General features: G+C 41.7%; 1 protein-coding gene across 8 annotated transcripts in view; it reads left to right on the forward strand.

Moving 5' to 3' along the window:
- The window catches only part of MAP3K15 (mitogen-activated protein kinase kinase kinase 15), a 146,986-nt gene that overhangs the window by 33,710 nt on the left and 92,611 nt on the right, over positions 1-20,665 (forward strand). For 3 of the 8 annotated variants that reach the window (XM_053312981.1, XM_053312982.1, XM_053312979.1), the window contains 2 exons: positions 13,067-13,144; positions 19,018-19,211. The exons of 1 other annotated variant lie outside the window; for it this stretch is intronic. In XM_053312981.1, coding sequence (XP_053168956.1) covers positions 13,067-13,144; positions 19,018-19,211 — 272 coding nt within the window. Of the gene's footprint in view, positions 1-3,868; positions 4,035-11,908; positions 11,924-13,066; positions 13,145-14,214; positions 14,363-19,017; positions 19,212-20,665 lie in introns of those variants that run through there. 4 more of the 8 variants (XM_053312984.1, XM_053312985.1, XM_053312983.1 and 1 more) reach the window with 4 other exon arrangements.

Raw genomic sequence — 20,665 nt, forward strand, 5'->3', positions numbered from 1 at the left:
TCAGATGTCATATTGAACCATGGTTAAATCTTGGTTCCATGTGATGTCCCTGAGCCTAGGAAGCATGTGTGCCTCCCTCCATTGCCCATGCAAGCCTCAGAAGAATTCTGCTTCCAGCTGAACTACAAACAAACCAAGATTGTGATGACTGAGCCAAGCAATCTTGGTTTATTTTAACCAACTTCCTTGACATCATTTGTCAAGTCCTGCCTGCAACCTTGGAAAAGTTGCTGCCAGTCTGTGTAGACAATAATGAGCTAGATGGACAAATGGTCTGACTCAGTATATGGCAGCTTCCTATGTTCCTATGACATAAACCAAGATCTGACCCAAGGTGTGTTTTCAGATTTCAGATAATTTCAAGGAGGTTGGTTAGAACAAACTAAGATCAGGCAAGTCAGATATTCATGACCATTCTTGGTTTGTGTCTAAACGTAGAAGTAGAATTCTTCTGAGACTCATGCAGGCAGGGGCGGAGACAGAATGTGCTCTTGAGGCTTGCAGACTTCACGTGGAATAGTGGTCTATGGTGTCTGAAACGGTTGTAATTCTGCATCCAGTTTACATATATATGTTGCTTTTGAGGTCTGTGAGCTTAAGCAAGCCTTAGTAGTTGTAGTAAGCATAGAATTGCAGCCTACTCAATGAAAGGGAGATTAGTTTCCTTAAATTTCCTAGTAACTGAAAATCATGCAGACTACTACTTCAGACTATGCTTGTGTCAGTGAACTGAGTTTCAGACACAACAACAACAATAATAATGGATATTTATGTACTGTTTTTCAACAAAAGTTCCCAAAGCGGTTTACATTGAGAAATAAAAATAAATAAAGATGGCTCCCTGTCCCCAAAGGGCTCACAATCTAAAAAGAAATATGACAGACATCAGCAGTGGCCATTGGCGGGATGCTGTGCTGGGGCTGGATAGGTCCAGTTGCTCTCCTCCAGCTCCATAATCACTACTTTTAAAAGGTGCCTCTTTGCTCAATTAGCAGTGATGGTTTTTACTGTGGAAATTTTTGAAAGCATCTGAAACTGGAAAGGACTGTGAGATAATTTAATTAATTAATTAAGGTAATTTAATTACCTTTGTAAAATATAGTAAAATCATACAGGTTGAGTATCCCTTATCCGGACATCCGAAATCCAGAATGCTTCAACATCCGGAAACCACCACGGCGTGCGCCATAGCAAAACAAAAAACAAAACTTCTTTATTACCTTGGTGAGCTGGGCAATCTTCTTAGACATTTTCATATGCATTTCCTGATCTCCTTCCTCCGATGAACTACAATGACTAGTAGCTTTAGAAGACCCATTGCAAGTCCCAGCCTGATGGACCTTGCTTGTGCCAGAAGCCATCAGGCAATGAGCTACAAACGTTTATTATTTTTTTTAAAAGCCTTGACGACTGCTGTAACAATCGCTCTCACACACGCACAGCTCACTAGCAAAAGGAAAACACTTCAGGTCCCAAATCGAACTGGCTGTAGGCGCAGCTACCTGCCTTCCTCTCCTTGTGTGTTCCTGATCCACAAGCAGAACACACGGGCGAACAAAAGCAGACCACCTTTGCAATTGCAAGCCCACCCCTTCCCCCCCCCCCCGCCCCAGTCCCTCCCCCCTCTCAGCTTCCACCACAAGGAGACGCTGCTGGCTGGATGCTACACATTCCCTTGGGGAGACGCTGAGCCCGTCACCCCAGCTAAAATGGCTGAGATCGCTAAAGATGATTTAAAACATTAAAAAAGCAGAAGAGGAGAGAAGGAGAGCCCCCCTCGCTCTCTCGCAGCTTCCCAATTTTGCTGCTTTTAAACATGCTGTAATTTGTCTGTAGTTCTCTCTAGTTGTGGCTCTGTTTTTATTGTGAAGCTTTTTAATGTTCTTTCATGTTCTCTCTTTGGCACTAGAGGGAAAATACAGTAACCTTTCATACCGTGTTTCCCCGAAAATAAGACACTGTCTTATATTTATTTTTCCTCAAGCAGACACACTATGGCTTATTTTCAGGGGATGTCTTATTTTTATTAAGTGTGGTACAACAATCTACATTTATTCAATTATAGTTAAGTCATCTTCTTCTGGAACATCGTCATAACTCCAGGCTCGGACTGGCCCATAGGTCAACAGGGCATATTCCCGGTGCGCCCTACCCATGTGGTGCCCCTGCGCCCCAACTCTCACCCTTAATTACCTATTCTGATCAAAACCTGGCGCCCTCCCCATAAACATTCTGGCGCCCTCCCCATATACATTCCGGCGCCCTCTCGGTGCCCCCAGTCCAGCCCTGCATAACTCTCATATGATCCATATAAGACCCACAGACTGTTGCTGGTCAGTGTTGGGGAGCAGCAGCTTTACTGGTGTGTGTGTGGGGTGAGAGAGACCCACAGACAGGGGTGTAACGATACTGGTAGGAGTGGCAGGCTGCAAGCTGAGGCATACGGTAGAGGGAAGTACAGTAAAAATCTCCTCAAAAATCTCCCCTCCTCCTGGCGGTGGCGGGCAGTGGCGAGAGTAAGCGCGGCGGTGGCGGGAGGCGGCGAGAGTATGCCAGGAAGCGACGCCGGGCCAGACGGCAGGCCTCAGCGTCGCTCTGCGCACTCCCGCCCGCCAGTGCGCAGAGCGACGCCAAGGCCCGGCGTCGCTTCCCGGCGTACTCTTGCCGCCTCCCGCACCACCGCGCCAGGAGGAGGGGAGATTGAGGAGGAGATTTTCTGAGGTGATTTTTTACCGTACTTCCCTCTACCGTATGCCTCAGCTTGCAGCCTGCCACCCCTACCGGTATCGTTACGCCCCTGTTTGTGGGTCTCTCTCACCCCACACACATACCAGGGGGATAGGGGAAAAGCTTCAGCAAGCAGCCTACTACTGAGCCAGGAGAGATCACCACTATGTCTTATTTTCTTATGGCTTATATTGCACAACTGCTTAGAAATCCTGCTACGGCTTATTTTATGGGTATGTCTTATTTTCGGAGAAACAGGGTATTTAGACTTGGATCCCATGCCCAAGATATCTCATTATGAAAATATTCCAAAATCCAGCAAAATCCAGAACACTTCTGGTCCCAAGCAGTCCGGATAAGGGATACTCAACCTGTATATGAGTGTGGTGATTTTTCCAAGGAGAGATATTTTCGGTTCCAGAAAATACAATAAATAATGATAATCTCTATTAATGTCTATCACTGGCCATATGCCTCTGATTTCCCTCAACTCGAATTGATTTGAGCCCGAGTTGGCATAATTCAAGCTCAAATCGGATCTCTCCTAAAATGAAGTGCCTGATGCAAGGTAGAATTGAATCACCCCCAATTTGAGCTTGGAGTGATTCGAGTAGCGGATGCCATTTTGTTTCCGTGTTTCCCCCTTGCTGATTGGTTTTCTGGCAGTGGCTTCTGATTGGCTTGTTATCTCTTTGCTCCTTGTTTGGCTTGTTATCTCTTTGCTCCTTGTTTGGCTTGTTGTCATTCAAATCAAGTGCTGGCATGGGCAGCTGTGTCCCATTGGCTGGGAGAGGGGGAAGAGAGGGGAAGGCCAAAGGAGGGAGTTTCAAAATGTATTTAGAGGCTGCTTGGAGGCAGAGAGACAGAGGACCATTTGTGTCTCAGGAGAGAAAGATCAGAGAGAGAGACTGCAGCAGCACTGAGAGGAGAGCAGAGACTTATGGTGGTGATGGCCTGGGCTTGCCTGCCTGGCCCAGTGAGTGGAGAGAGAGACAGAGAGTCCCTGCTGGGCTTATATGATTCATTCTCTCTCTCTCTCTCTCTCTCTCTCTCTCTCTCTCTCTCTCTCTCTCTCTCTCTCTCATCATTTTCAACTGGAGTGCCAACTTCTTTTATTTTCTCCTAATTCTTTTTAAAACAGCAGCCCCAGTGGCTTGAACTTGCGGTGTCAGTTCCGGCCACCTTTTTACTGAAGACCTATTTTGAGGCTCTTTCTTTAAAAAAATATGCACACAAATATTTTTGGCAAATATTCACCAAAAAGTAGGCCAGTTTGAGAGTGCATTTCTGGAGTCCTGGAGAGCAAGGTACTTTGTTTTTCTACTCTTATGACCTCCCCACTTCCTGCTTTTTTGACATTTGTTGTTGTTAGGAGCCTAACCCTGGATTCCAATGGGGTAAGGTTTCTTTAGTCATGGTTTCTGTACTTGTGGTTATTGGTGAGAACAGAACCCACACAAACCCCGGTGGCCACCTGTACAACAACAGAACAGACCAAGTCATAATGCAAAACTTACATACAGAATAGATAGATTTAAGGGCGTTGAATAATAAATACAAAAATATCCTATCTAGAATTGCTGATCTATCTGACCTGGAAGAAAGTTCATTTCCAGCATTAAAATATGGCAATAGTCTAAACCTCAATCATGAAACAAAACTCATCTATTAATACTCTCACAAGAAAAAGAAAAAAATCAGCTGGAGCACAACTTGATCCCTGTTGTAATCTTCTCTCTAACTGGAGGACCACAAATTTGTGGTCCCCAGGAATTCACAAATTTGACTGCCAGTCATTATTCTACCATCAGCTGTGGTAGTGCAGCAGGGAAGCAACTTGCCTAGGGAGCAAGAGGCTGTTAGTTCAAATCCCTGCCAGTGTGCTTCCCAGACTGTACCTAGTACATACATATTTGTAGTCACCTATATTGGGTGGCAGCGATATAGGAAGGTGCTGGAGGCAGATGCTCACTTCAGTGACAATGGCAAAGGCATCATCTCGTACCAAAGGCTCAATCTTTCCTTTTTATTTCCATTATTCTAGCAGCCAGCAAGGCCAAGCTTTCTCACTTCCTGTTCCATGGAGACAAAGGAAGGACATCCTTTTGTACCAGTTGCCTGGTAAATGTGGGTTAAGAGAGCATTCCAAAGGGCAACACTTGTACTGCATTAGTGCATCACTCAAAATGCAGCCTGGTAGCATTTTGAAAAACTGTTGCCACAGTTTATGGTTTTAAATGTATTACTCCTGTACTCTTATTACTCCTATTCAAATATAGTATACTTTGTTCCTATAGTAAAGTATACCAGAAGCTTTCCTTGCTGATTATCAAAATTAAATGTATGCTCGTCACCATTGGTGACCTGATTACTGTATCTGTGGGTCCTTAAGCTGATTTATTCCATCCTTATTATAAGGACTACATAACTTTTAGGCTTTTTTCCATACACGAGTCTTGCAATTTTCTTTAATGCAATTCAGATTCATCTTTTAAAAACAAATCATACACAAAAAGGAAAAGCGGGGCAGTGTGCTTTAGGGGGTGGAATATCACACCTGAACAAGGATTTTACATTACTGTAAATCTCACTTGGACACCTAACAGTCACTGCATTCTAATCTACTTTACAGACTGGTTGTGAGAATAAAATTGAATAAACTACATGTACCTCCTCCTGGTAGCTTTGGAAGAAGTATAGGGTACAATACATGAATGCTAAAACATGATCCATCCCCACACAGAAATTGATGGGCATTGGGCTCAGTGGAGCCCTTTCCCACCCAATATGGATGTGACCATATCACACATGTTAATGTATAAGACTGTGGAGCCTGTGGATACTTCCATTATTCTCATTCAGATTCTCCTTTCTGCATCTCCAGCATACAAGTTAGTTCCTTCAGCTCAGAGCTTGAGTAATTTGAAGGCTGGTATACTTAGGTTTTTGCACTTTTTCTTCCTTTCACTTATCTGGCTATTGCTCTCACCCAGCCACTCCGTGTGTGTGTGTCATGGTCTTGTTGGAGAGGGAGATGAGGAGAAAAGGGCTCAACTGAATTGTGTGTTTTCTGTTGTATTATTGTGATGGCATTTTCATTAAAGTTCTCTGCATCAATAAGACTATCTCTGTGACTAGATGAGAGCAGATTAAGAGAATTCTTGGGTTATACATATCCTCTCTTCCATATCAAAGAAAGATCAGGTGACTTTGCTTGAGGGTACCCAAAATAATGCAGCTACCTCTGCTAACTGATGTGGTGGCATTAATCACAGTAATGGGGTGGATCTAGAATTGAACAAATGTGTGTAATAAATGAAATGACACTAGGAGGAGCCAATAGTGGATTACTGCATAGGCAGTATAGGCAACCGCCTATGGCGGCAAATCTTGGAGAGCAGTGTCTTGGAGGGAAACTTAATCCCCCCCCCCCCCCACAACCTTTAAGAATACCACTGTGTAGCAGCAGAGGCTCCACCTGCCTCCTAAACCATCACAGGAGGTGAGGTCAGGCACTGAGGATGACGGTGAAAGAGGTCCTCACTCAAGCCCGGCTTACCTACAAATGACACAGAGCGGGAGATTTCGGGCTTCTGCTCACGCACACTCAGAGGCCCGAATTTGCCTGTTCTGTGTCATTTGTGAGTAAGCCGGGCTTGAGTGTGGAGCTCTTTTACCACCATCTTCCAGTGCCCGACCTCACGGCCTGTGATGGTTTAAGAAGTGGGTGGAGCCTCCACTGCTACACAGCGGCATTTTTAAAGGTAAAAAACAGAATTAAGTTTCCCTCCCTGCCCCAAAGCCCCCTTGCTCTTGTTCCTGGGGTGGTAAATCTTTGGCTACCTGTGGGTGGCAAAAAGAGTAATCCACCCCTGGGAGGAGCTGTGCCCAAATTTCCATTTAAATCATAATTTCCCCATAGGAATAAATGAGAAACTCCAAAAATATTAATAAACCCCAAATGACTGGGCAGAAAGCTCTGAAATTTAATTAGGTGTTTCTACATGATGGCAGAATTTACATGTGTGGATGCTCAAGTAGATCACAACATTCATTGGTGTTTTTTAAAATGATTTTTTAAAAATTAAAACTTTTTAAAAAATTCATTAAAAATCAACCGGTGGACTGAGCTCCTTGAACATTCACAAATTTAATGCTACCATCATGTGCTATCCCCATATTAATTTTGAGAACTTTCTGCCTGGAGATTCTGGCATTATAACATGAAGTGCCCCCCAAAATGGGGGTACTACTTTTATATGAAGGCAATGGACAGTTCCCTCCAAATGAGGCTTGAATGGGGGATTCAACTGTTTTAAGACAGAAAATGTCTTAATGCCCCATTAAGACAAAATGGGGGACTGTTTTAAAATATCATTATTTCTTTGTTTCATGGTGGGAAGTTATGAATTTTTAAAAATGATTTTTAAAAAATGAATTAATGATTCCCCCGCCAAAAGGCTCTAAAACTGAGTTTTCTGCCCAGCCATTTAGGAGTTATTAATCTTTTTTAGTTTCCCATTTATCCCTATGAGAAAATTATCTTATGGGATATCAATACAATATGTTCAGTACTTGCACACGGGCCCCTTCAGAGCTTGTTGCATCACTGAAAGTAGTTTTTCTGTGGACTGAGCCACACAACCTCTTCTAGCCTGATAAATGCACATGTTTGCAGGTAGCTCATGCAGAACTCTACATTTATTAATTTATTATGTTTTATTTTTTTATTTGATTTATATATTGCCTTTCAAAAAATGGCTCGGGGCAATTTAAATTAAAATAAAAACCATTAAAATTAATTAATAGTTAAAAACAAAAACTATAAAAACAACATAAAACCAATTTTAATAATTAAAACATTTAAAACAATTTAAAAACTAGATTTTAAGGGCTCTCCTGAAAACCAATAATGAATGCAAATTACGGATTTCTGCTGGGAGTACATTCCACAGCTCAGGAGCAGTTACAGAAAAGGCCCACCTCTGAGTCGCCACCAGACGTGCTGGTGGTAACTGAAGTCAGACCTGCTCAGATGACCTTAACATTAAATGGATTTCTACATGCCAGTGTGATGACTTGAAAAACTCTGCTTACAGCAGTGTGTGGGAAACCAATCCACATCACGCTCTGCTCACTCAATTGCACAGCCACCATAGTGTGTAGTACTGGCAGGCATATGTCACGGTTGCCATACAGTAAATGGTCCTGTGATTCAGCTATGTATCAAAAAGTGATCTGAGAACTGGGTCCTTGGTCAACTAGAGTGAGGGGTGTGCTGAAACTTCCAAACTAGTACTTTGGCTCAGGGCCAAACTAGATGTGACACAGGGAATCTGTTTTGTCAGAGCAGCAGTGTGTGTATTGAATTGTATAAGGGGCTGTGGCCCTAGGGGATGTAATCCTGTTTCCCAAGTGAAATTACCCCCCCCCCCAAGCCACTAATAACCGAATAACTTTGCTAGGCAAAAAAGACACGTACAACACAGGTACAATATACCTGCCTTTTTTATTCAGCAAACCTTAAAGGAGCTTCAGTATGGTGATCTTCCTTGTAGAAATGGTGTGGATGAAAGTTAACTTGCCTCCTTAGTGCCATTATCCTAATCAAACTTACCACCCCTGCCCCTTCCCTCCTGGCTGCTTTTCAGCTTTAAAAAAACCTCTGGGACTTCTCATCCCATCTCCCACTCCTGGTCTGGTCAGATCCTCAACGTGTTTCTTTTTTCCAGCTGGGCATGATTTTTTGGATATCCTCAACCAGTATGAAATGGCTTGTTATTAATTTTTTGTATATTTAGTAACTTTACAATGCAGAAAGAAGAAAGTGATTGATACCCTTTAAAAGGAAGTAATTTTTCTTATCCGCTGTAGATTGTAATTTGACTCCCCCACCACCTTCCTTAAAAAAACACACACACATTCAACCAGAAGTCTAATTTTGTCAAGGGAGGAGGAAGTGGGATATAAAGCTTAAATCAATCATATAAGCAGTTCAGTTCAATGTATCTGTTGGGACATGACCTTTGAGCCTAGCTGAGCTAAATGTGAAAATCTTCCAGTAGTTTTGTAGATGCTCTGAGTGATAAGGCTCAGATACTGATTTAAGCTCTTGTACATGAGAAAGACCCCAAAATCCGGGGTTTGTAGTTTCTGTTGTTTTAGTAATGAAATATACGGAGATAAGATGGAGATGAGATTTTGCCCTGCTTGACTCCCTCAAAGCAAACAATTATAATTCTGTATTGCTAATTTACTGCCCAACTGAGAATCCTAAATCTTGAATTATGAGCTGCTTCTTACATACTTGAGTTCACTTCCCGAAACAGAACTGGCCTTGCATGTAATGAAAGGTTACAGTTTTCTATGCCCCTTCCTTTATGTGGCTGAAATTCTTTGGAGAACTGAACTTTGGCTGGCAATTTCAATCAGCAATGGTGTGTGTGCACAACTCTACCAAGCCTATCAAAGCACTTATCTATAAAATAAATTACAAATATTCAGCCTTGTGGAACAACCTCTACTTTCGCAGTGTGTTACCATGGTGAGATCATGGTTTGGGAACAGAGGTGAAATTATGTTCTTTGAATACTGAGGACTCTGTGTAATATGTGAGATTACATATCTAATATAGTCTTTATTGCATGTTGTATTCCACTTCTAGCTTTCCTTGACTACCCTAAGCTTGGATTGCTGGATTCAACTGGGAAAGAGAGTCTGCATTTGATTTTGTCAGGGGAGAAATTTAGCAATGTATCAAATAATTTCTAAAGATCCTACCATGTTTTACAACAACTAAAGTTTCTAGAAAAGATGCTCCCAGCCTCTTTCGCCATGTTAGCGGCGATATTAAAACCGATCTGTTTGGCCTGGCCTTTTGGGGTTTTTAATTAGTTTTAATTGTTTTAATGCTAACTAGGTTTTCAGGGTTTTAATTGTTCTGATAGTTTAATTGTTTTTTAAGATGTTTTAATTGTTAATTGGTGTTCATATTTATATTACTGTTTTAATTGTTATTGGTTTTAATGGTTTCTGTTTTAATTGTAAACTGCCCTGAGCCATTTCGGAAGGGCGGTATAAAAATCGAATGAATGAATGAATGAATAAAATTGGGAGAGTGGGGATCAGAGTTACAGGCCTGGCCCAAGAGATGGGCATGTGGGCCGCCATTTTTGTGTTGCCGGCGAGCCAATCAAATTCTAGGAGCACCTGCATAAGCAGCCAGCTCCATCACTTTTCCCTTCAGTTGCTCTGCGAGCAGGCACCCTCCCACCCATCCCTTAACTCAGTGAGGGATATTCTGGTTGCCTTTTGGGGCCAAGTAGGGATTTTGGGGGGGTCTTAGCTTTGGCTATGGCTGTGGCCTTTTTCCGCTTACTTCTCACTGACTTCTCATTTGACTTTGTCGCTGGGTTTATTTGGTCACTTTGCAGATGAGTGTGGGTCAGGGCAGGTTAATTGCATTGGTGTTGGGCTGGAGGGCCGTTATGGTGTGTGGGAATATGGAAGAGGGCTTGGTGATCTTGTGACTCTACGGCTGGATCCGCTCCCACTAGGATGCATGCCAGCGAACGCCACTCAGTGCCTTGCAACCTGGGTTAAGGTGGTCTGGCATGTTTCCCCTTGTTGGGGGTAACCTTGTGGTCGAGAAGAGGTTTGGACTGTAAACCGAGTCGAATCAAAGCCTGGTCCTTCGCCCTCCTGTGGGCATGCCTTCTATGAGGTTAACCCACATAGGGGATACCTGCACTTTAGTTCAGTTCCTCGTTGCAGGTTTTGTAATTATTTAATAAAGTGGCGCTAATTTCTTCCAACTATGCGTGTCCTGTAGTTATTTGGGTATGGATTTGGAACCCAAAGCACAACATAGACAATGAAGATTACTGCTGTTTTCCTAAAACAAGAATAAATGAGTGAGATGAATCTTTGACTATACTTTAGGTGTTTTGTTAGAATTGGGGCATTAGAGATCTGAGTTGGATAAAATAAAATTATGATAGAGCATTCTGTTGGTGTGAATGCACTCTGCCTTCTGCCCCTATCAGCCTAATTATACATGAATGTCAAACTCTCTTGTCCGAAGTCTGATTAACTGAGTATTTTGTTTGTCCCTTTGGACAACAACAGAATTTCAATTAAATTATTTATGTATTTAATCATATTTATACTGCCCAAAACTTAGGTCTCTGCAAATTGGTGGCTGCAGAGTATATGGAAGCATTTAAACAATCTGAAGTTAGATTCCCAGTAATTTTCTTGATATAGGGAATGACATGATATCACTAACCTGAGAGAACACATAGATCACAGAATCACACAAAAAGGGAATTCAAGTATTACATAAGACATTGGTGCTTTTTTTTTCTAGTGATGAACTTAACATTGGACACTTTTATTTAACCAACCAACTTATACCTCATCCTTCAAATTACATTTTTCAGGATTGCTTACAATCAAATGTACAACAGTGTACTGGTTCATCTCACTCCACCTACTATGCTATGAGGGACATGGCTACATATGTACCACTCCCCTCCTAGCTCACTGTTCTTCTGTGCCTAGTTGCATGGGAGGGTGGTTCATCCAAACTATCTCCTCAAATAATTGAAATGCTGTAGTAGTAGTAGTAGTAGTAGTAGTAGTATTTACTATTCTAGGTATTACTTAAATCAGATGTGGGAGAGGACTTCCCTATGTGATTCTGCAAAGCTGAGCAATGTGCCAGGACATGGAGCAGGATGTGCGTGCTCAGACCCTCTTCATGTATTGGGCATGAGCTACACTATAATAGTAAAATACACACCAAAAAAATTAATTATAATCATGACTATTTCACATTAAATATGTCATTGAGTGATGGCGTTGTTCTTATATTGCTTATTTTGGGCCCATCACAATAGTCATCTAAGTGGTGGTATTAATGCATGCCAATTTCTGCAGTTATGATAGGCTAGATACTGTTGCTCCTAACCTTTAATTTAAGCATCTAATGCATAGGATTGACTGTCTTCAATGTGAGAGGCAGCTGTTTGGTATGGAACTTATGCAAATGAATGCCTTTATGACTATAAGAGCCTCTCTGTAATGTCCTTCTAGAACCAGGAATATTCATTAAGAAGCCCTGGGCCAACATGGAAGCTGGGGACTGAGAAATCTATGAGAATGTGTTGTGTGGTGTATATAGAAGACTCCACATGTGGGTGTCCATACAAACTGATTATCTGAAATTCCCAATATGTGAAGCCATCCACAGATGGTTGTACCCTAACCCAGTATGCTTTGGTTAGGGTACTAAATAGTAAAATAATTAATACATCATAGCCTGTGCTGAAAGTAGATTGTTTTGCAATTTCATCAGAGGCTGTACAAATTATCTCTATATTTATACATGTTTATTACAACATATTTAGACCATTGGACTGCAATTCATATGTTTAAGCACAGAACAGCCAGCTGAAGTGATTCTGAGTATTGGACTAACTAGTGCTGGTAAAAGTAAATGTTCAAGTCTCATAGCTTCTCTTTTATGCATAAATAAAAGGCATAATGGAATTAAGTAAGTTACACCTGATCTTATATGATTAGATCTACGTTGATCTATGTCAGACTTATCAACACTTATCTTCCTGACAGGGGAGGGGGGGGATAGCCCTCAAGGGTTTTTTGGGTTTTTTGTTTTTGTTTTGTTTTTAAGTTATAGGAAGTCATCTATGCTGTTTTATACTCTGCCGCATCTACAATTCTGCCGTTTATTCTACAATTCCTCTTGAGTTTCACATTGCATTGGAGTTTTCTGTTATAGGTTCAAAGGCCCTTTAAGCACAGAAAAGTAGTAGCATGCTTCCCTGATAGTGCCTCAATACACCATGGTTTCTGTTCATTTCTTTAGCTGGCAAATTTACCGCAACTGTGAATTTAGCTAACAGGTGCATATTTGTGTCAGAAGAAGTTGTAAGAGATGGACAAGTGTTCAGTCATATAGGCTACTGTCATTCTGTATGGTTTAATTTCATCAGGGATTTCTTACCAAAATATTGTTCTATCTAGGCATAAATTTAACTATGTGTATAATAGCTTGTGAACACATGGAAGGTTTCTGGGTGAGCGTACTGATGTAACAAGAAATTTTATCCCTGGCTTTCTACTGAATGCCTCTTTACTTTCATTATAAAGGACATAACCATTTTTGATCACATATATACTCTTGCTGCATGTGTGTACTCATATTTCACTGTTTCCCTCCTTTTAATAGTTTTTCTGTTCTGTGTGCCTTTTCTTGAAAGTATGCTTACTTCTGTGATCTTTATTTTCCATCATATCCCATTACAATTTGGAGTAGGCTGCAGTTGCCAACCACAAAGCTTTTCTTCGAGTCCAACTACCTCCTGAATACCACAGTGGTGGTGTGATAGGCAAAGTATGTATTCATTATTTTATTCCACTTGTATGTTTAATAAGTGTTGCTGTATATTTCTTTTCTATTGTGCATTTGAAAACACTCTTGTTTGTGTATTTCAAAATGATACTTGGCTATAGTTTATTTTATTGGCTATTTTATTGACCCTTGGAATAGTCAATAACATTGTTTATACCAGGGGTAGGCAACCTTGGCTTCCCAGCTGTTGTTGAACTACAACTCCCATCATCCCCAGCAAATTGTGACTGGGGGTGATGGGAGTTGTAATTCAACAACAGCTGGAGAATCAAGGTTGCCTATCCTGATTTAGACCATCTGTCGGGCAATTCTTACAATATGCTGGTGGTGTGGAGGCCTTTGCAGTATTACTCCTTCCACACTGCTGGGGTGATATGAAGAGCCTACGATGCTGTTTCTTTGTATGTCAGTACAAAGAGGGATGATACCAGTGTGAGGAAGAACCGTAATGCATGGTCCTCCCACAGGACCCAAGTCTTCTCATATCACTCTGGCAACAGTGCACTTACAGACTTTCCTGCGCTGTCTGTGTAACATAAAGAGCAGAGCTGTCATACTCTTGTTTAAGTGGTAAATACTTCTCTATCCAGACTTTAAAAATATAGCTTCAATCTGCAAATAAGATATTTAGGTGACCACATACTTTAAAAAAAGTAAAATGAATCAAACTTTTGCTTGACGTTGACATTTTTTCTTGATCTTTTAAATAACTGATAAATAGAAGTCTTGTGCATGTTGCTCCTGGCAATGTCTTTGTAAATTAGTTTAATGAATGGTGCTTGTCTGTGCTTTGCTGTTATATCTAATGAATGATGCCTGACTTTGCTGTGCAGTTATGGGTTTTGTTTTGTTCTTTGGTATGCCTTTATGCAGTGGAATAGAACTTTATAAAGTTCTGTTTGATAATAGCTGAACTAGTCACCTTTTGTTAGCTCTCCCCTTTGGTTGTATACACAGTCCTCCCACCTTGCCTCTGTTTTGAACATGTTTGTTTAAACAGTAAAGTGTTCTTTTATGTTTGCATTGCAGAGATTTCCTGTGCATTTAGAAAAAATCTGAAAGCTTTGCTTTTATACACCTTCCAAGAGGAAACAAGAGATCATTTGGACATTGTGAGATATGCTAGCTGACGCTGTTTCTGTAGGCTGACATCCTGACTAACAAAGTTCTAGTGAAAGCTGTGCCAGCTACTTGTGCTAGGTCTGTAGTTAGTTAATGTTCCAGGCTAGTGTTGTGCAACCTGTGGCACACCTCATCTGTTTTAAGGGGAACTTTCATGCAGGAGCACAGTTCTGTAAATCCCTGTTTTTAGTGCAACTATGCTGTCTTCCTGTACTAGGACAAATTCATTCATTGCACAAGTGCTTTGGTAGGATGTTGAACACTCTAACCAAATGTGGTTCAAAACTCGCTAGACACTGTCCCCGATCTAAAGCTGTGTGGACACTCTGGTGTATGTGTGCTGAAGCTTCCATGCCAGTTGACTTCTATGTTCTCTCTAATGGTCAAGGTATTTGTTTGCCAAGGAATTTATGCATTGAGTTGCCGCTTCAACTAGAGTGAATGGGGAAGCCTACTGAGCATGTGGAAACTTTGTTTGCATTACACTGCTTCTTGATGAAACCACTAGCTCAGAATACTTTTAATATCCCATGCTGTGTGTAGGGTGCTCTTCACACCATCACGAACCCTGGGAAAGTAGGTTTTCCAATTGCACAGAGAGAACCCTTCTTGTGTATATTGTATGTGAATATACACCATGCAGACATTCAGCTCAGCACACATAGGTGTATTCACTCACCTTGGAAATGGTGTACGTACAGGGCTCTTGACCTGCCAGCTTTCTGTGGGCAGAAAGATTTTGAATGTTCCTCCACATTAATCATGTAACATCCCATCTGCATTCTCTCTCTCTCACACACACACGCACACACACACACACACACACACACACGGCATCAGGGGCCTGGAGCACCTTCCTTATGAGGCAAGACTACAGCATCTGAGGTTTTTTCGTTTGGAAAAGAAGCACTTATGGGGAGACATGATCGAGATGTATAAAATTATGCATGGAATAGAGAGAGTGGACAGAAATTTTTCTCCCTCTCTCTCAAAACTAGAACCAGGGTTCATTGCATGAAACTGAATGCTAGGAATTTAGGGCTGACAAAAGAAAGTACTTTATCACACAGCACATAATTAATTAATCTATGGAATTATCTGCCAGAGAATGTGGTGATGGCCACTAGTTTGGAGGGCATGTCCTCACGTCTTGCCTGTGGGCTTCTCAAAGGCATCGGGTGGACCACTGTGTGAAACAGGATGCTGGACTAGACAGGCCTTGGGCCTGATTCAGCAGAGCTGTTGTTATGTTCGTAACATGTAATTTAGCCCTCTGCAAAAGAGTCATTCTTTCTGAAGTGTCCATTTCACAGCTTGGAAGAATAGCTTCAAGGTTGTGGAATTCTTCAAATTCCACAATTCTTCAAATTAGCATTGTGGCCAGAGACAAGATGGCAATTAAATGCCTTAACTGAATAATTACAATCAGTTACCTATTTAGTTCTCTGTCTTAGTTAGGGCGGAGGTATCAGGGGCAGAGCCACCATTGGGTGAATGGGTTCAAAGAACCTGGGTCGCCACCAATCAGGGGTCGCATGCGCCATACAAGCCCCCCACGTCTGATGTCAGATGCAGGGTGTGTGTGTGTTATTTTGATCCCAAACGGGGCTATGTGGCCCCGTTTGGAACCGAAATTGGCCCACGCTGCATTGGCAGTGCAGCCAGAGTGACTCTCCCTGCCTTAAAGGCAGGGAGATCTGCTTCTGGTCTTGCTGCCAACGCAGCAGCCCTGTTTGGGAGGGAGATCAGCCTGTGCTATGTTGGCAGGGAGAGTCGCTCCAGCCTGCGATGCCAAATGCTGCGCGGACTGGTCTCCCTTCCGCGCGGCCCTGTTTGGCATGGAGATCACACCCCCGCATCTGACGTCAGACGTGGGGGCGTGGCTAACCAACCCCCTGCGCCTGACATCAGATGTCAGATATGGAGGATGGGGCTAGGGGGCCACAGGAGGTATTTTCCTGAACTCTCAGCCATACTTAGGTTTTATATACTTTTTTTTTTTTTTTTGGTCTTTTTACCCCTCGGTTATGTATGTCTTTGGCATTCTTAAAAGCACTTAGAGGGCATTCCTCAGGAAGCAATGTATAATCCTTCTCCTTGAAGGTATGACTTTAGAGAGGTCATCCTAAAAGGTCTGGGGTGAATGCTGGGGCAGGCCTCCCCTCTCAGCATGAATGTGACAGGGTAGACTGCAGAACCCAATTCACCACAAGCCATCCAGGTGTCTAAGTTCTGGATGGAGACTTTTTAGTTAGGCAGAATATGCAACTTATTTGGGAGTAGGAGCACTGTGGGGTGTGAGTGAGTGGATGAGTGATCTTTCTGTATAGCATTTATTTATTTGATTTATATACTGTCCTTCCAAAAATGGCACAGGGCGGTTTACATCAAAATAAAAACAATTAAATTCAATTAACAATAAAAATCAAAACTAAACCAATTAAACTTAATTGTGTAATTGATTTAGTTTTGATTTTTATTAATTGATTTTAATTGTGGTCCTTAACCAGATTGTGGTCCATCCATGACAAAGGAGAAATCACAGGAGTCCCCACCCACAAAACACAACCCTGTTCAGAGTGAAAGACCAGATCAAGTGTGTGACCAGCAATATGCGTCGGTCCTGAGACCACTTGGGATAGGCCCATAGTTGTCATGGCTACTATGAACTCCTGATCCACTCCAGACAAATTGGTCCCAAATTGAACACTGAAGTCCCCCAGCACCACAAGCCTGGGAGACTCCAACCCTGAGACCAAGTCCATCAGCTCAGTTAGGGACTCCGTTGGGCAGCGGGGCAATCGGTACACCAGCAGAAGTCCCAGTCTATCCCTGGTCCCCAAACCTAGGTACAAACTTTCAATATGATCAGACACTTCCACAGGGATCCTGGTCAGGGAGAGGTTATTCTTAAAGACCACAGCCACTCCACCTTCCCCCCGACTTCCCCTCCGCTGCTCCTCAACAGACTACCCTGGAGGGAGAAGCGGGGACCAGACTGGACCACCAGCCTCACCCAACACTGTCTCTGTAATACATACCAGATCAGCCCCTCCATCCAGAATCAGATCATGGCTGATTTCAGGTTTATTAACACAGGCAAAAAGATTATACAAGAGTTGTTTTTTTAACTTGAATTGTGATGTCTTTGTTTCTGTTTATGTCTTCTGTAAATAAAAAACGGAAAATTGTGGGCAAATATGCATGGCTGGATGAGAGAAAGTGATTAAGGTTTAAAAGTCTGAGAATGGTACATCTGCACTGGTCGCTATGGGTTTTACCCTTTCTAAGGTGATAAGAGCTTTTATCATAAGTAGTTTAAACATATTTAGGGCCTCTACATATAAATGTATGTTTAGTTAAAAATACTTTGATCCTGGTCTCCATTTGTGTTGCAGGCATTTATATACTGATTTGATATCCTACTTATTGATAACATATAATATATATTTGATAACATAGTTATGGTTGCAGTGTTTGAAGATTGTGGCCATATCAAATTCCCCTTCCCTCTGCAGCCCACTCTGCCTCCCAAAATGTCCCTGAGGGTTGCAGGACCCTCATGGATATATTTTTATATAGTGGGCTGAAGAGGGATGTGGAATCAAGCAAAAATCACTCCTACCCTTGGTTGCACATGCACAACCAAACTTTTTTTTTTTTAGCATGCTCAACTTTAGTCTGAATGTCAGCCAACTAAAGTTGAGCATGCTAAAAAAAAGAGGTTTGCATGTGCAACCAAGGGGAGGAGTGATTTTTGCATGATTGCACTTCGCTCTTCAGCCCACTATACCTCCTAAAAATATATCCATGAGAGTCCCGCAACCCTCAGGACATTTTAGGAGGCAGAGTGGGTTGCAGAGGGAAGGGGAATTTGGTGAAAAATGCCATCCTCTGTTGTGCATGTGAACCATTTTTTTTGGCATGTGCAATTATTTTCTGGACATTAGCTAGTATATTTAACTTAGTTCAGGGAAACAGTTTCTGCTTAGTATATAACTTTAACTTAGCACAGTGGGGAAGAAGACATACTTTCTTCCTGTGAGTTGTTATAGACTGGAGGATCTGGAATAGTTGAATATCTTTCCTGTCCCATTGCCTCAAACAAGGGAGCTTTCTGTGTTGAAGTTACCTGAAAAGTACATAGTCCTCAGGAGTTCCTACTAGAATGTGTTCAATAGCAACTATCCATGTAATAATCAATGTAGGGGGGGGAATTCTGATTGTAGGTTGGATTAAGGAGATTAATTTAACAGTTTTTCTTTCTTGGCTCATGTTTCCATCAATATGTGCCTTGTGGAAGGGTCAAAATGTAGCATTTGACCATCACTGAACAGGTGACTGTGAGACCCATCACTCCATTGATTGCCATGTAGCAGCTACCACCACCAGTTTCCATGTTTCTAGTTATATCCTTAGTTCTTTAAAAACATTCATCATTTTCTTACTTCATAGGAATTTAATAGCTTTGTTCGAAATTGTAGAGCTTTACAGCTTAAGTGTTAATGTTGCAAGTCTGTTGTCTTTTCTTATGTGATAAATGCTTAAAATGCTAAGCATTTCACTGATATGTTATGGACAACTGGATGTGCAGTATTTAGATTTCAAAGCATTCAGGGTGCCTGTCTATTGTCATTTGCGCCTTGTTTCCTAAAAGATTCAAAGTGAGATCAGTCCATCCATGAGAATAACGGTCTCTTGGTTCTAATATTTTGATGCCTTATCTTCTTTAGGCTTCAACTGGCAATTATTACTTCATTCCATACATTGTTACACCGTGTGCTGATTACTTTTGCTGTGAAAGTGATGCCCAGCGGAGAGCCTCTGAGTACATGCAGCCTAACTGGGATACCATTCTGGGGCCTCTCTGTCTTCCACTGATGGACAGGTTTATCAACCTTCTCAAGGACATCCATGTCACATCATGGTAATTTTACCATTCTTTTGCCACCTTATTTATAGTTTTATTTTTCCAAGGGGTGTGTGTGTGTGTGTGTGTGTGTGTGTGTATGAATGAAGCCCCATGCTTTCTAGCAAGCATAGATTTTTCTTGCCTAATGCATTATGGTATGGTCTTAATTTGATTTAAACGTTACCTCTCTCATGCACCTGTTCTAGTAAGCTAGCCATAGTAATTTAGAGCTATCTTCTAAGATAAGCAGAAGCAGAGCTTCAAGTCCAGTCAGCGGGGGGAAGGAGGGGTATAAATAACGTGAATATGAATTTCAAAGCCTACATTTGTAATAAGATGCTTTGAAATCAATATTTCTGGAGCCTCATGAGTTTTGGTGTTTTTGGTCTGCAACTTTACCCTTTCACAGCAGACACCTAAATATAGAAAACAAATTTTACAGTTATCATTGAGTTTTGCACTTTTTTGCAGTAAATATAGCACTACATGGCCCATTTAAATATGTACATTGGTGTGCATGGGGAGGAGCCTGAGTGTGCATGTCTCCCTGCCACCTGATATGCTGTTGTCTAATCAGGCAGTATTAATAACATGTAGTTTTAACACTACTTTAATGTAGAATTTAAATTGTGCATTGAGGACTAGTTTGGATAAACTGCCCCACTTTTCGACATTTATTAATGACATCAAGGTAGGTATTTTTCATTACATTTATATTCCATTTATTCTTTAATAATCCTTCATACTAATTTAAAATGCTTAATTTTGTTTATTTATTAATTATATTTGTACACTGTCAAAAAGATCTGTCTCTGGGGAGTTTACAACAACATAAAACAAATTTAAACAGACATAAAAATCTTAAAATGATTTAACGCCACAAGTCTAGTTAAAAGGCTTGGGTGAAAACACGCTTCTTTAAAGATTTCTTAAAAGTAGTCAGAGATGGGGAGGCTCTTATTTCAGCAGAGAGTGCATTCCAGAGTCTAGGGTTGGCAACAGAGATGACCTGTCCCTGTGTAGCCACCAGATGAGCTGGTGGGAACTGCAGACATACTGGATTATTCCAATGGGCAGTGGGGCTCATGGTGAAGAAGATGTTCTGAATTACCAAGGACCTAAGCTGCTTAGGGCTTTGTAGGTTATAATCAGCACCTTGCATTTTGCCCAGAAACATATTGGTAGCCAGTGTAGTTCTTTCAATACAGGAGTAATATGGTCTCCTTGAGATAACCCGGAGACCAACCTGGCTTCCTCATTCTGTACCCACTGCAGTGTCCGGACTATGTACAAAGGTAGTCCCCACATAGAGTGTGTTGCTGTAGTCAAGACTGGATGTTACCAGCATATGTACTACTGTTGTGAGGTCATTTATCTCAAGAAACAGACATAGCTGGCATATCAGCTGAAGCTGATGGAAAGCACCAATGGCTACTGTCTCAACCTGAGATGCCACAGAGAGGTTTGGA

This window comes from Hemicordylus capensis, chromosome 3, assembly GCF_027244095.1.
Source record: "Hemicordylus capensis ecotype Gifberg chromosome 3, rHemCap1.1.pri, whole genome shotgun sequence".
In the NCBI taxonomy this organism is placed as follows: domain Eukaryota; kingdom Metazoa; phylum Chordata; class Lepidosauria; order Squamata; family Cordylidae; genus Hemicordylus; species Hemicordylus capensis.